The sequence below is a fragment of the Eptatretus burgeri genome, chromosome 1 (genome assembly GCF_056783735.1).
Source record: "Eptatretus burgeri isolate ZD-2024b chromosome 1, Ebu_testis_v1, whole genome shotgun sequence".
Taxonomy (NCBI): Eukaryota; Metazoa; Chordata; class Myxini; order Myxiniformes; family Myxinidae; genus Eptatretus; species Eptatretus burgeri.
Window position 1 is genome coordinate 7839210 of NC_140961.1, and position 17447 is coordinate 7856656.

At 42.1% G+C, this 17447-nt stretch overlaps 1 protein-coding gene across 6 annotated transcripts in view; it reads left to right on the forward strand.

Annotated features, from left to right (window-relative positions):
* The window catches only part of LOC147033820 (disintegrin and metalloproteinase domain-containing protein 12-like), an 868480-nt gene that overhangs the window by 168719 nt on the left and 682314 nt on the right, over positions 1-17447 (forward strand). For all 6 annotated transcript variants that reach the window (XM_085871429.1, XM_085871449.1, XM_085871421.1 and 3 more), the window contains one exon: positions 17004-17077. In XM_085871429.1, the coding sequence (XP_085727555.1) occupies positions 17052-17077 (26 nt within the window). In that variant the 5' untranslated portion in view covers positions 17004-17051. The remainder of the gene's footprint in view (positions 1-17003; positions 17078-17447) is intronic.

The following is a 17447-nucleotide window of genomic DNA, read 5'->3' on the forward strand; positions in this document are numbered from 1 at the left end:
GTTCTTGCAACCTTTTTTTCCCATTTCACTCCAAAGATCTCACCTTACTGAGCACTCAAATTATTATTTGGCCTCGTTTAATTCAGCGCAAATTGCTTCACAATGCACGTGTGCAGCACCTACCAATTTGTTTGAACAGAAATCTAACCCTAACCCGAACCCTAACAGCAATAAATGAAAACATCTGCAAGATGCATCCTTTGTTAGTTGAGCGATTCGTTGAGGAAGTCATCTAGAAGCCTACATTTTTTGTAGGGGACAAGGCTGGTGAGACGTAAGTCTGCTTATTTTGCATTTCCGAACTTTCTTTGCGTCTCGTCATTGCTCCAAATTTCACTCATTTTCCTTTATCATCTTTTGAGTCCTTTTTTTTTTCCCCCCTCTTTCTTTTTCGACCTTGCACTTTGTTTGCCAATGTTTCTCAAATATGGTGAATCCAGAAATGGGGTTTAAGGCCACCTGCTGACCTACAGTGTGTCTTGCACACAAGCCGAGTTGATTGTGGAAACATTGCCCGGTGCCTTGCTATCCGTGGCCGATGTGCTTGAAATAAAGAATGAAGCAGCCAGGTTGCACCCTGAAGTGTAAGTACAAATCTTTCAGAATCTTCTGGAAAATCGATGCACAAGTGGCTTACAGGTGCTCGTTAACCAGGTGACTTGTGTGATGGGTGTGGGATTCTATTTGTCGAAACATGATTCACAGACATCACAAAGATTCATAGTGCTGCACTGTTGTTTGTCCTTGATTTGCCTGATATATATATATATATATATGTATGTATATATATATATATATATATATATATATATATATATATATATATATATTTATTTTTAGAGGATTCAGAACATTGGCTTTTGAGAGTGTTCAGCACAACGGAGAACAGTTTCTTTCTGCTCAAGAGCAGCTGCCATAAGGATCTGGAATTGTTCTTGTGGAACGCCAGATGTGCCTTTTGTTCAACCTGCTGTCGACTCACTCATTTTCGAAAAGTCTCCCTCGCAGGCGAAAGCCACGCACTTGGCATGTTGCCAGCCAGGCCCAGCGGTGCCCATTAACCATGGGACACTCGAGCGCTCTGTCTGCCAATGCCGATGGTCTTACCCATGTTATACAGATTGAGCGATGCATGACGCATGGCTCAATGGTAGACGAGTGATTTATTTTGAAATTTTTGCTTGATTCGGTCCCGAACATGTCTGAATCTCCTTTTTGGAACTTGGTGTACAAGGTAAGAAACATGCAACGCCATCCGAAGGAGAATGGATTATTTTCGAATGTTCAGCAAAATACAAGGAAACTCAAACACTGGAGGTGGCCGCTTCACCTGTAATGCCTGTGGTCATATCCAAATAACAGGATTAATAATGACTGCAGGTAGTGCGACTCGCCCAGCTCACCCCAACCAGGAAATGTATTCAGGGAGCAGGCACACAGTGGCTTATTCTTTACGAAAGATTATGGATATATCTATTTTTGTTAAATATATGGTAAACCACAACCTAAACACCAGATAGGACAACCAGTTCTACCTTCCCACACCAAGGGCGGTGTTCTCGGAGATGCGTTGACGGCACTGCACGAAACAACAGTTTTTGCTGAAGTTCGACTTTGTTTTGGATCGAATCCAGACTGAATAAGTTCCTGGAAAGTATGTCACCAACTTTGGTATCTTGGTGCATAATTGGCTCACCTGCGGGATTTTACCATTTCTCCCGAACAGTTTGTTTGCATTCTTTCACCAACTTTTGGACTTTTGCATGAGCAACGCATTCAGAATTGTTCAGCACACGTGTCAGCTCTCATGGATTTTCCATGAGTCTCATAGTTTTGATTGGACGCTCCCGGGAACAGTGTATTCTGACTATGCAGAAGTGTGTGTGTGTGTGTGTGTGTGTGTGTGTGTGTGTGTGTGTGTGTGTGTGTGTGTGTGTGTGTGTGTGTGTGTGTGTGTGTGTGTGTGTGTGTGTGTGTGTGTGTGTGTGTGTGTGTGTGTTTGGCAGTTGCTGGGTTGCCAATATTGGATTGATGCAAAAGCTAAACAAATGGCCAATTTTTTTTTGATCTAACATCAGTTTGCTTACCATTTTGAACGTTTGACATCGGAAGTGTGTGCACAGCTTGTATTCGAGTGGCGGGCTTCATTGACATCACTGGGGAAGCATCTTGTTGATGTTGGTTAATACGTATGACGTTAATCTCGCAGCCCGTGCAGCCAAATGCCATCGCCGCCCAAAAAGAAAAGTCGATGGCTGTGCTTCACGAGCAATCATTGAATTATTCATCGCGAAGAACAATGGCACCCAATTTCGATCGAGAAATCATCTCCATTCAAACGACAACCCTTAATATCTGTGCGGCTCACTGCACAAATTGCCTTCCTTATCTATTTTGCATAAAAAATAAACGGCTGAATTATTTGTTTTAAATTACCCATTTTATATTTGTAGCTGTGAGTGCAATACCATGATGTATCGACCTGATTGCACAGCCAGAATTTCCCAGATGGTTTGAATTTGCCACATCGGATAACTGCGGTTGCATTCATGGAGAGCCGATCATAGGCGATGCTGTAATTATCAATCTCTCCATGTCCCCCGTGCCCCCAGCCTGCTACCACGATGCCTCTAAATACGAATCTGTGATTAAGATTGCATTGCGTGTTGTGAACCTTGAAGGCGTAGACAGATTTGTTGACCTTCTGCGTAAGAAAATTGCAGCTCTATTGTGAACATGGCAGAACAACCGAGTGATGAAACAAATGCCATGATTGCGCCACAAGATTGCAGGTCGTTTGGCTTTTGGGATGCATTGCAGCTTGAGGCATGGACACCTGGTGTGTGTGTGTGTGTGTGTGTGTGTGTGTGTGTGTGTGTGTGTGTGTGTGTGTGTGTGTGTGTGTGTGTGTGTGTGTGTGTGTGTGTGTGTGTGTGTGTGTGTGTGTTTTTAGCTGCTTTTCAGATTTTGTGCATTCAGAGCACTTTTTACAGGATGGTCTTATTGGGAGAATGATGCATCACTTTCATCGGATTACATGCATTTCTCATCATTTGTACTTCGACATTAAATACCGTGTTATTTGGGTTATCTCGATTGTCAAACCATGGCAATCTTGCTCCATCTGGAGTCACGCAAGGTGAAGCGTAAAGATCTGGCTCGTGAATCATAAAGATCCATTTTAATAAAACTTTATTGAGCAAAAATAAGTTTTCTGCACAAAGTGTAACCCTTGCTCTTTTATTTATTCTCACCGTGTTTTCTGAAGTTTAAACCACTGATGTGGGACCGTATCAGCATGCAACGGCTTGCGCAGCAATCCGGCAACGGGTTCTTCCACAGTTCATCGAGATGGATTAAACGTGTAACCAGACTGGGTAGTGTGATGCTGTTAGACTTTACTCTGAGTACGCGAGGTCGGCAGTTCAATCCCCCAGCCGAGTCGTACCAAATACTTTAAAAATTGCACGGCCTGCTTCCTTGCTTGACGCTTGGCATTTCGAATGGATAGAGCATGGACAAGCAACCATTGTGTTTGTTTGATGGGCCTAATGGCCTCCTCTTGCATTGAATTTCCTGCATGGAACTCATTCTCATTTATTTTTGCTTTTAACAATGTCTCTGCAAGAACGTTTTATGTCTGCCTTGTCCAGCGTTATCTCCAAAAGCAAAGCCACCAGTTCTGAGGAGGATGCTAGCGAAGAGAGGGCCAGGGATTGGTCTTGAAAACTTGAGGGAGGTGGTAGTGACAATTATTGAGAAGATAGTCAGTTGCTGCAACTGAGGGTCATCTCCATTGTGGAGCCTTCTGTGTATTTAATGTCTAACATTTGGCAACATTTCAGCCGAACATAATTACCTCCGTCGTGGAAGGAAAAAAGAGGTTATCTTTTCACCCTTGTCTGCCTGGAGGTTTGTTACTTGCGAAAATCGAAGATTTTTCAAGTATACTGGTTGGTCTTGTGCGTTATTCTGTCTGTCTGTTTGTTTGTTTGTCAATCGCTTACAGGTCACAATTTTAAACCGATCTTCATGAAACTTCACCGTGTGCCAGTGCTCATCTTAAGCAAGAAGTTTATTGTTTTTGAGGTCAAAAGGTCAATATAGGACAAAGGTTTGTCCTTTGAAAAAAGGGCAAATTTCTAAAATCCCCAATTTTTATCCGATTGACTTGAAATTTGAAGAGGATTCGTATTTCAGATCACTGAATTCAACAACTGATTATTTTTGTGGTCAACATGGACCAAAAAAGGTGAACATAGGCCACATTTATAAAATTATCAATTTTCATCCGATTGACTTGAAATTTGAAGAGGATTTATGGATTTGGTCATTGAATTCAACCACCAATTATTTTTCAAGGTCAAATTTGTTTTTTGGATATTATGGATATCTCAGATATCGTGCAATACATGACACCTTTGTTTGTTTGTTTGATTTTTGTGCAGGACATCTCAAAATGTTGTTGATGGATTCGGATGAAATTTGGTGTATGTGTTGGGAGTGTGAAAAGGACAAATTGATTAGATTTTGGTGAAGATCAGATCTGGATCCAGATGCTATAGGTTTTTTTTCAGTGATTCTTCACCATTGAGATATTGAGCCAAAAACGATATAAGGCATGATCTTTTACATTTTTCTTGGGCCCGATATGTTCTACTGGATCTAATCAGGCATTGCTGGGTGGAGATATGTGCTCTTCTGAGTGCACTTCTTGTTTTCAATATGACATGTTAGGAGTCCATTACAGCATGTACAATGTGGTCTAAACATCTTGTTACCCCTTCCTCTCAGTTGTTGTTAAAAAAATCTAATGAACACGAGGGGCATTCAAAATGTATACAGCACTGTGCGTGCACGTTTCAGATCCGTCTATACATTTTGACCCCCTGATAACCCAAAGACCCCTTTATACCCGAAGACTGTTTAGAACCCTAAGCCCCTCAAAATCAAAAAACATACTTATGACTCCTTTAACCCCTTTATTACCAAAAATCCCTTTTAGAGCCCTAAAACCCTTGAAGACACCCAAGACCCCAAAGATTATTTTTAACCTGAAGACCCTTCAAGACTCCCTAACAGCACTTAGACCTTAAAGACCCTTCATACCCTTAAGAGTGCTACGACCCTTCAGACCATTTAGAATACAAAGACCCTATAAGGCCCCAAGACCCTGTAGATTCTGTGGACCCCATTAGAGCCCTTAGATCCCGAAGACCTTCTGGCTGAGGGCCATCTGCACTAACACTTGAGGGTCACCAGCAATAAACAAGCCTCCCTTCACCCCATTGGTAAAGCACCTCAGCACCAAGAGGATGTAAAATACAGGTCCCAGTGGCATAGAAAAAGTCCCACATGCCAAAGAGAGAACCGTATCCATGACAACAATTTCACCCCATTATAATCAAATGGGATTTTTTTTGTGATTTTATTCTTGGCAAACCTCATGAATTTTTCAAGATATCAGTTTGAAACCTTACACAGGTTTTTGTGTGGATATGTAGTACAGTATACTTATATATTACTAAAACTCTCATCTTGTATGTATGTATGTATGTATGTTCCTGAAATACAGCCAAAGCGGTACACGATAGCGCAAAAATTTTCGGGCCACTACTCATCATTCTCCCGCAGTGTGCAGTATCAAGTTTCGTTCAAATCGGACAACGAAAAAAATTATTAAAAAATCAATTCCCGATTCAGTCAAGCACTCTTCGGGAGTATTTGATCAATGCAAACAACCTCAGCGGTGTAGTTCGCTGGAGCTATCTTTTTTTCCTTGAAATGATTTTTTTCATCAACCGCTGTCACAAGGGGAACCCAACGGGTTCACGGGTCGTTTAGTCCTGACTATAATTCACTGACCAGTGTTTGTTTATCGCAGCACTCCTTCTATAGTCCTGGGCCTATTGCATCCATACTTGGTACATAGGATCAGCATGACCCTGATTCGTGCATAGAGGTGTTTTATCTTATCTTTTCAGGTCGTCTTAGGGGAGGCGAGGAGGGGGTGGGGGAGATGCAAGTTCTCGATGTAAATGTGTATCGTGTAACGCCATCTCCAGGTGGTAAAGAGCATTACAAGTCCCCACCATTTACAGTGCAGTATTCCTGTCCCCACATTTTCCAGTGCAATGAGGTGTTTTGAATTATAAGCAGTAGGAATGTTTTTGCTTCATGCAGGTAACCCGGGTTATTATTTTTTTGGGGTTGGGAGCGATTAAGGCAGCTGTCAGTTACCTATACACTGCCCAAATAAGGGTATGTGTCAGAAGAACATGTTGCGTACTTGGAACAAGATCGCCTGTTCGGTCGGTACTCTGTTGGCGAGTATAAAATCTGGTCAATATTTGTCAAAGGTCAATGCCAACCAAAACATGTAAAACACCCACTGCCCACAATTACAAAATGTATTAACCAAATTTATTATGCTCAACATTCCATCATGTGAAACACATGATCGGTCAAATTTTCCAACTTGTCAAATTGCTGTTTCCTTGGCAACTATTGTTTATTTAAATTTCACAAGCCATGCATTATTATATATATATATATATATATATATATATATATATATATATATATATATATATATATATATATATATGTATATATATACGTATTATACATATATATTCTCAATAATGATAGTTCTTCTGAGTGGACGCCATTGTCTATCATGTAAACACAAACGTGTACCACATGTCACAGTCCGCATCATCACTTTACATTGAATTCGCATTTCTACCAATTCATACTCCAAAAATATTGCTCGTTTGAGGTGAGACATCAGGTACCATGCTAGTGTTCTATAAAGAAGACACTATTTTTTTTTATATACAAGATTGAGAATCATGGAAGAGTGAGGTGACAGAGTGTAAAAGGCAACATACTGAGAGTGGGACTATGAGGGAGTGGTGAGGGACCTTTTGACTCAATAAGCAAGACGACGAACAAACAGAAAAGAGATAGAGAATGGGAGCACATAACTTGCAAGTAAAGGTGTTGGGATTGGTCAGGTTTGGTAAGGTAGAAAAGATTGTGGATGGAGATTGGGGGTGAGATGACATGGTGGTACACTGCCTGCTTGAAGCCCTGGAGGGAAGAGTGGGATTGATAAGCTTTGTAAAGACAGTTTTAGAGATGGGAGAAGTGAGGAACAAAATGGTGCAGCTCTTCAGGAACCCTGCACAACAGTCCAATACAATTCTCCTATTTCTGGAACCACCTTCCAGATGGTGGTAAACTTCCAGAATGCACCATCAATGACTGTAAACTTCCAGAATCTTCTTTCTGACAACCTTTCTGACAATTTTACACTTGAACACTGCAGAAGACAAATCGCCTCTTTGGCACTTTCAAAAACTATTTTTTTTTTAATAGCAGTACTTGGACAAAATATTTTGGCATTTTACATTATCACGACCAATTTGCTGCTCGCAGACCCCGCCCGCGTCCCTTTTTTCTCAAGATTGCATGGGGTAAGGTGTTCCATGAACTCTGTCGTTATAACTGCATGTAGCTTGCAAATTGAATTGCAAATCCAATATAGCACGTAGTGGTGTGGCATCCTCCCCTCAGGATGATTTGGCATTGTATGACATGCTTTTATGCTTGATTAAAAGTACATCAGGTTGAGCTTTTTGGAGAATATAATGGAATATTCAAATATCCGAGCCTTTTAATTTTGCTCCAATAATCACAGGAGACACGGGGCCATTCACTGGATATGTTCACGTCTCGCATGTCAGCTCTTGAGAACTACTTCAAAATTGCTGCAATTAATTTGATGCTCAACGGATAATCCAAGCTTTCAGTCATTAAACTTCATCTATTGCTCTCTCTTGGTCTTCCAAGTCGCCTTACGATATGGTTATTCAAACGCGGTGACGGACTTTCTTTTTGTTTTGATCTTTTCTGAGTGGACAATCTGAAATGTTTGTGTGTTTGTGTGGTTTTTTTTGGTTTTTTTTGCCAAATTGCCTTGCTGCTATCCTCATGTCAGCCTAGAATAGCTCCAAGTTTCCTCCCCTGCAGGGAAAAAACGGGTCTGTTGGAAAGAATGATGAACAATGACGTGGTTGCGTGGCTTTCACCTTCAAGCTTTCAACCTTGTGGGGAAATTACACTTTTCGCAATTACAGCTTGTTATTTCTCTGTGGGTTGGATCCTTAGGTTCGGAAATGTGAGCCGACCCTCTCGCGGCTCCGCTCAAGTCAATCTGTCATGCTATTGATCTTTTGTAATTAGACACTGTCCTTTAAACACGATTGTGTTCTATGCAATACAATTGCCAAAATGAGACGGAGGTGTTTACAGAATGCCAAACGATGAAATAATCTCAGAGCAACATTCATATTCACAATTGTTTGGTCACGTCAGAAGAGAGAGAGAGAGAGTATATTTCATTGTTTAGTGTTCCATTTTACTCTCTGTTTTCACACCATCGATTGCATGTAGATGTATGTTTATTTTTTGTAATAAACATCAAATGCTGCACCAAACGAAACGTACTGAAGTCGTTGACGTTCATGGTCTTTCTGAGGAATTCAGAAAGGAAAGGATTTTAAAGTTTATTGTCTAATTAAAGTGAAAAGCTATTGCAGACACAAATAAACTTGGAATAGTGTTGTGCAAGCCATATGATGCCTTTGCTGCATTCAGGAAGAGGAACTTGTGGAGAGGCTGGGGAAGAGGGGGTGGGAGAGGGTCGTGGTGATGTAGTTGTGAAGGAGAATACATGATGGAAATACATTTTAAGCTCTAGAAGGAAGGAAAGGCATGACCTTCTGACCCAGGTGTTCAACTTTGGATCGACTCCTCATCAGCCGCACTGACAGTGAATCAGATTAGGTCCGGTATCATTGGCTACCTGGGAAGCTTCTCCCCATCCATCCTCTTGTTTCTTTCATCCTGAATTTCCTAATTTCATCTTTTAATTTTGACATTTACTTGATCAAATTCAAGGAAAATATGCTTTGATTATTTCATATACTTAGTCGCTCTCATGACTTGAGCATGAAGGAGGCACCAAGCATACTCATTAAATAATTGAATGTGTGAGGACAACACAAAAGAAGGAACAACTAGAGAGTTCATAGAACATAATAACCCACGCAATAATCAAGTGTATGTTTCAAATTTTTATAAAATAATGATTTTAATTAAGGATCGTTTTAGAAAATATTCTGAAAGTTTAGCGATACTGAAGCAGTTTTACATACACTGATGAGCCAAAACATTATGACCACCTGCCTAGTATGCTGTTGGTCCTCCGTGTGCCGCCAAAACATCGCCGACCCGCCGAAGCATGGACTCTACAAGACCCCTGAAGGGGTCCTGTGGTATCTGGCACCAAAACATTAGCAGCAGATCCTTCAAGTCCTGTAAGTTGCGAGGTGGAGCCGCCGTGGATCGGACTTGTCGGTCCAGCACATCCCACAGATGCTCAATCGGATTGAGATCTGGAGAATTTGGAAGCCAGGACAACGCCGTGAACACTTCATCATGTTCCTCAAACCATTCCCGAACCACGTGTGCAGTGTGGCAGGTCGCATTATCCTGCTGAAAGAGGCTACTGCCATCAGGGAATACCATTGCCATGAAGGGGTGTACCTGGTCTGCAACAATGTTTAGGTCGGTGACACGTGTCAAATTGACGTCCACATGAGTGGCTGGACCCAGGGTTTCCCAGCAGAACATTGCCCAGAGCATTACACTCCCTCCACCGGCTTGTCGTCTTCCCACAGTGCATCCTGGTGCCATCACTTCCCTGGTAAATGGCGCACACGTACACGGTCATCCACATGATCTAAAAGAAAACAGGACTCATTGGACCAGGCGACCTTCTTCCACTGCTCTAAGGACCAGTTTTGACGCTGGCGTGTCCATTGTAGGCGCTTTCGACGGTGGACAGGGGTCATCATGGGCACTCTGACCGGTCTGTGGCTACGCAGCCCCATACGCAGCAGGGTGGGGTGCACTGTGGATTGTGACACATTCCTCCCGTGACCACCATTAAAATTTTCTGTGACTTGTGCCACAGTAGTCCTTCTGTCAGTTCGGACCAGATGGGATATCCTTCTTTTCCCTCGTGCATCGATGAGCCTTGGCTGCCCAACACCCTGTCGCCAGCTTGTGGTTTGTCCCTCCTCGGACCGCTGTCGGTTGGTACTCACCACTGCTGACCGGGAGCGCCCCACAAGCCTTGCCATTTCAGAGATGCTTTGACCCAGTCGTCTGGCCATAACAATTTGGCCCTTGCCGAAGTCACTCAGGTCTTCACTCCTGCCCATTTCTCCTGCATCCAACACATAAACTTCAAGAACTGACTGTTCACTTGCTGCCAAATATATCCCACCCCTTGACAGTTGCTATTGTAACAAGATAATCAATGTTATTCACTTCACCTGTCAGTAGTCATAATGTTTTGGCTCATCAGTGTACATAACCCATATACATTGTGTAGAAAATCGAGTTATCGACATCTACTCACCGCTAAAGGTTGATGACTTTGTCCAGTCTGAGAGGTGCCGGTGTCCCATAGGCTGTTAAGCTCGAGTGTGGGTGAATACAGTCACGAGTTCAAGAAGAAGTAATAAATGGTGTATCACCAGTGAGCCCATTCGGCATCATGTCCATGAGATAATATGATTCACTCGATGACACGGTGTCATAAATGGCCAGTGTCCATGAGAATAAGCTGATCCCCAAAAGGGGTACGATGATAGAAGTCCCGTTGTTGAAAGGAGTGAAAACCCACCGAAGATAGTGAGCCATGACGCGGCACGTGGGACGAAGCTCCGCGAATCAAGTTTGGAAACGCATCACTGAAGATGAGGCTGCGATGTAGTTTAACTCCAGCAAACTCCCGCTTAACTCCAGTGAAACTCAAGTCCATGAATCATTTCCACGATGGTGTAAAATAGCGAGTTGCCAGGTAGGAAAGAAAAAAATCTTGTCGCACTTCCGTGAAAGCCTTCTTCAACCCCCGTCCCTCAAGGGGGAGGTCCAAGAGCCCAATAGTAATGTGGGGCAGAATTATATCGGTTGGAAACCTGATTTTAAAAACCATGCTTGCACGACTGACATTGGATGGACAAGTAAATGGAACAAAGTTCATGATGTAAAAGTACAAACACGTTAGCATCGATGAAAAGTGTGCCACAACTATAATAAGACGATGTTGAGTCGCAGTTTAGGAGATGGAGGTGTTATTGATCACCGCAGAACACAACTTCAACCAGCATCGCACGTAGCCATATCAGCAGCCCCTTCTTCTCCCCGACTCTGTATCGATACATAACACGGTTCTTGGAAGTATGAAGAAGGCGATTTGTGTTCCACATTGTTCAATTATACATTTGTATTCTAATATAAAGGCTTAAAGAGGTTTAAAGGCGGATAAACAAAATTGATTCTGGGTTTTACCGCCTTTTTACCCAGTGTCTGTTACACCACCCGATCCAACACGTGACATTAGTTATCGCCTGTTGTTTGTGCCCTTTATAATGTCCTCAAAAACAGTAAGTTTGTTGCTTGGAATGATCTTCAATTTTGCTTTTTTGTTTGACTGCCATTTTGTTCAATTTTGTGCGATCGGGATGAATTCAGAGCCAAAGTATGGTAAAACGAGAAACTTTTCTTCCTATTCATGTTCCAATTCGTGCTCACAATATAACACTGAAATTAAATAAATTGTTCCTCCATCATAAACTGATAAGAAAGATGGATGGACGGACGGACGGACATGAACCAATTCCTTAACCTCACTTTTCGCTTCATGAGTAGAGGGTAATATTTCTTGGATTACAGATTTTTGCATTAAAGCAATTGATGATGTGTTTTATAATAACTGGCATAAATCCCATCAAAATGACAGAGCCAAGAGCATGTCCCCCTCTCCCCTCCCAGGCCACCAAATCACCACCATCACAGCACAGATGTTAAAGAATATAATTCACAGGCTTGTGGAATCACTCTTGTTTCCTCCCACCCCTACCACTCCCTCATCCTACCCCACCCCACTCCTTCCCTCCTCCCACCGCTACACTTCCCCTCTGTCCTCCACCCTTCCCCTCCCTCCTTCATCCTTCCCATCCCCACTCCCACAAAGGAATTTTCACCACATCTGGGAAAAATATATAATTTAAATAAAACCCACTTTCAATCCAACCAACCTCTAACCTGCCTCGTCGCCTCTAACTTGCCACGTGTCGTGTCAAAATCTGCCCCCCGAGGGACGAATTCATCGATATGGCCGAAATAAGCGATGGTGTTGGTGTTTATCCTCTCCGCCATGCAATGAATCTGGGGTGTGTTCGGATACCAAGTTTCTTGTGGAGTGCTCGCTTCAAGCACTCGAGCAAGCACTCCATGAGAAACCGTTGATAAGGAACATCTGTCGTCGGTTGGTACCTGAACACACCACTGGACATCTCGACAGCATAGAGTACGTACAAAACGCAGACCAAAGGACATTCTAACGTTAAACACTTGAAATACTCATGATTGTTGTCATTTGAATGAAAACCTACCTTGTTTAATTTTCAACACATTGTTTTAGTTTTTTTTAATGTACATAAACTCAGAGGAGATGTTCAGTGTACAAAAGTGTACGTAAACATAACTTCTTTAAAGTGTCGTGTGCATAACAAAAATTTCTTGGGAATTCCCCTGGCGGGTTCCCGCCTAATTAATTACAGACGCAGGTATTTCATGGCCAAGCTCATTTTTATCACTAATGTTTATTTACTTCACATCATATGTGAATTCCATGTCCATCTGTTTGTTTATAAGCCTTGAAAAGTCAGGCAAAAACCACAGAGGGCCGATGGACCCTCAGAGCTATGCGGAGCAAAAAATATGGCAGCAATTTCTGGGCAGCTGGAGGGGAAGGTGTGGCCTGGCTAATGGGTGGTGCTTGTGACACTGGGGAGAGAGGGGGAGTGCGTGTCCTGTCGAATGAGTGGCCTTTATGACGTACAGACACGAACTCAGCTTTACATTATAAGATAAGGAAACTAAACAGGAGTGGCAAACCCAAACATTTTGACTCCAGTGGTTGCACCTATTTATCATGGGCAAGCTTATCCATAAAAATATCGTTATTTTTTCAATTGATGCAAGTATCTTTTTCCACGAAAGTTCATCTTGGTTCATATTCATTTTCTTCATCAATGCATCATACTCTTTCCGGACCTTCGGCACTGCCGAAACATCTATGGACAAGTGTTATGCTGGGTTGTTTGCTGGTGCCTTACCAGCAGTAAGCCAAGGCAGGAACTTGTAATTGGATCAGGGTTCTGGCAATAACTCACCTCCTCTTCACAAAAGACGCTGCAGGATCGTTAACGTCCATCATCGACCGGTGCTGGGAGATGGGTCCTCCGGCTTAATGGCCTGCACAGATAGACTGCGCTCGCATTGATGCCTCACCCTGCATGGACAGCTTCAGCGGGGACAGTTTAGAGCTGGGTCGGGATTCAAACCCAGGTGAAACGACTCAATGGGAAATACCTCGAAATTCTCCTGCCAGCCCCATATTCATTGTACCTTTTAACTCGAATGATTCACAGCTTGGCACTGCAGGATTTTTATGCAGCTAAGAATGTAATATTCACTTTAAATGGAGATGCATATAATTTTAAATAAATTCACTGAGACAGAATGACTGCAAAAGCGTTTTTATCCATTCCATTCAAATCACCACAATGAAAACTAGAAGAGTGCAATCCTCCACCATGCAATGACAGATCCATGAGAACATATCGGGCCCAATATATTTTTGAAATACCATGCTATACAGTATTGTATCGTTTTTGGCCCTATCTCTCAATGGTGAAGAATCACGTTAAAATATAAATAATTCCCGTATCCAGATCCGCATTCGGATCTTCACCAAAATTTAATCGATTCGTCGTGGTCATACACCCAATGTGTCCACCAAGTTTCGTCCGAATCGGTCCACTTTTTGAGATATCATGCTATATATCATTTTTGGCCCGATCTCTTAATGATGGAGAATCACTTTTTAAAATTCTAGCAGTCGGATCTGGATCTGGATCTTCACCAAAATCTCATCACTTCGTCCGGGTCTCACACCGAACCTGTCCACAAAATTTCATCCGGATCCGTCTTCAACTTTTTGAGATATCCTGCACACAAACAAACAAACAAACAAACAAATAAACAAACAAGACGATGACGTCGTGCAGAGCACGACTCTTGCAAAATCCAGAAAACAAATTTGATCTTAAAAATAATTGGTGGTTGAATTCAATGACCAAATATGCAACTTCCCTTCAAATTCAAGTGAATCGAATGAAAATTGACAACTTTAGAAATCCGGCCCCTGTCGACATTTTGGCCTATGTGGACCTACAAAATAATTGGTGGTTGAATTCCGTGACCTGAAATATATATCCTCTTCAAATTTCAAGCCAATCGGATGAAAATTGAGGATTTCAGAAATACCACCTGAGTTGTTGATCTTTGGGACTATGTTGACCTTGTGGTCCGTGTTGATCTCAAAAATAATTGGCTCGTTGAATTCCGTGACCTGAAATGTATATTCTCTCCAAATTTCAAGCCAATCGGATGAAAATTGAGGATTTTAGAAATATCACCTTAGTTGTCGACCTTGGGACTATGTTGACCTTCTAGTCGATGTTGACCTCAAAAATAATTGACTGGTTTAATTCAGTGACCAAATCTGTAACTCTTCTTCAAATTTCAAGTCAATCGGATGAAGATTGACAATTTTAGAAATTCAGCCCATGTTGTCCTTTTGGCCTATGTTGACCTCGAAAATAATTGGTGGTTGGATTCAGTTACCTGGTTTGCAAATCCTCTTCAAATTTCAAGTCAATGAGAAGAAAATTTAGGATTTTAGAAATACCTCCTTAGTTGTTGACCTTTGGCCTATGTTGACCCTTTGGTCTCCGTTGACCTCAAAAATAATTGTTTGGTTGAATTCAGTGACCTGAAATATAAATCCTCTTGAAATTTCAAGTCAATCAGATGAAAATTGAGGATTTTAGAAATCCCACCGAAGTTGTTGACCTTTGGCCAATGTTGACCTTTCGACCTCAAAAACAATGGGCTTCTTCCTTATGCCAAACTCTACAAGGTGGTGAAGTTTCGTGAATATCAGTTGAAAATTGTTACCTGTAGGCGACAAACAGACAGACAAACAGACTAACAGACAGACAAATGCAATCGACCAACCTCCAACATACTTGGTGGAAATTTTTTTCACCAAGTAACAAACAGCCAAACCAACACACAGGCAGGGGTAACGTAACCTCCTCAGCATAACCTCCTTTCACCTTCAGTGGCGGAGGTAACAATATTTTTTTGTTGAAACATCTCTGTGTCGATAATTGGTTAAGGAGATTGAAGGGCAAGAAATGTCAAAGTTGACACCCAGGTGAATTTTGACCAATGTATTTGGAAGGTGTCGATCTACCTGATCTATTAGCTTTTGAAGCTTAAGTTATTAAATCGAATTACCATAACCTATGGGATTGTTAATCACACCACATTTGCTCACACAATAAATAGATGGCTCCAAAGACAATAAACTGGCTGCAATGCAACTATCCAACCCAACCTAGACAGTATATGTATTTCGGAGAAAAGCGTGTGCTGCTGCAGTCAGTACTGTGTATAATTCACTTAGTTTAGGACAGATAAGAGGTTAACAGTTTTCAAACACAGTGTTGAGTTTTATTGAGTGTGCCACACCTGCACACATCCCACTCTGCAGATTAGATCTTTCGACAAACCCATAGATCATGGCAGGAATTGAGAATTAGCCCAGGGTACTTGCACGAAGGGTTTGCAGGGTAACTCTGAGGAAGTGTGCATACCTTTTGAGCTGTTTAGTCTATGTTTGATTCCAAACCCTATTATAAACTTCCATTTGAGTGCTTCGCAAGGCAGGGCATTGCGTAAATGAGTGTGCTGTCGCTTGGAAGGATGTGTCGCCCATCGGTTAGCATTCGCTGATGGACGTTACATCCCACAGTATCCTTTGTCAAAGGGAAGGCGAGTTATCACTGCCACCCTGGATATATTATAAATCCCTGCCCTCATCTATAAGCATGCCGCAACAGAGAAGCGACCTGTCCAGAATCGGTTCTTCGGCAGCGTCATTCTCCACTTGTCATGAGTGTCCCGACGCTCCTTGAAGACTAAGTCGATCGGGCAAACCTTGACCTTGGCTGGCACAAAATAGCCCATTCTTTTTGAAAAATGCTACGGGATCCTTAACAGCCACGAGTAAATCCAATCCGATGGGACAGCTGGCTTGACATCCCCTTTGAAGGACTCATTGATGCCCTGCCTGTGAAGCATCAGGATAAGAGTTTATAGTCAGGTCAGGAATCAAACCCAAAAGTTACAGCTCAAAGGCTCCAGCAGTTTCTGATGGTGTGTTTTTCCACATTGTTTATTTGCCTGGATATAGCCGAGAGGAGTCTGATTCGACTCTTGCTGATGACAGAACACAATGACCTTGAGATGAAGAAATGTAACTGAAAAGAACAAAAATGGTTTTTCAAATTGTTTGGACGACCATGGTTTTAAAAACTTCATGTTGTTGAACGAAAGTGGCGCAAACTTGTGGAAATCCCGAAAAGCTCTGATTTAGCTCTCTAATTATATTTTTATATTAAAAAAAAAACGAAACAAACTTGAACGTTCATCGCGATTTCGGTTGCAATTTTCGGCCTCGCGGCTCGAAAGGGCACCAGAGCAAATATATAAGAGAAGTGACTTTAAAAATGACATAGTGGAAAATTATTTTTAATTCTTTCGGAACCTCCGTAATATTCTTTATGACTCCATTTTACATCACTGCTAAGATCGAATAATTTACCCTTATTATTATTATTATTTTTTTTTGCTTGCTTCCTTTTTGATATGCCTGATGTGGTCATACATTGCACTTCTCGCAACCACTTTCACTCAATACATTGTCACTCCTCTTGTGCTTGCAGACACACCCTTTGAGGATTGCTTATCGGCTGACGATTGAGGGAAAGCCAATGCTTCTGGAACTCGAGAAGAATGAGTAAGTCCTCAAGAACCTACTTTTTTGGTCGTTGCTGGAGTTGTGCTTCTCTTCGTGCATGCCTTTCAATGATTGGTTCATTACAGCCTGATCATGTCACCGGACAAATTAAGTGTTTGTTGCCGTAACCCTTTGAACCCTCGCGGTCGGATTTTTATCCTTAGACCCCAGGGTGGGGAAGCCAGAAGTCTGAGGAGCTCAGGCTTCGAAAGGTTAAGAATAAAGACCCGGCGGTACTTTACATGAGAATGTTGACCATGTCGCGTCAAAGTGAAACACTCGTATCTCTGGTTGGCGTTCGGGTTGCGCGTAGATATGTATCACGGATTTATGAAGCTTGTCTGAGGTAGATCAATCCCTGAAGGGTAAC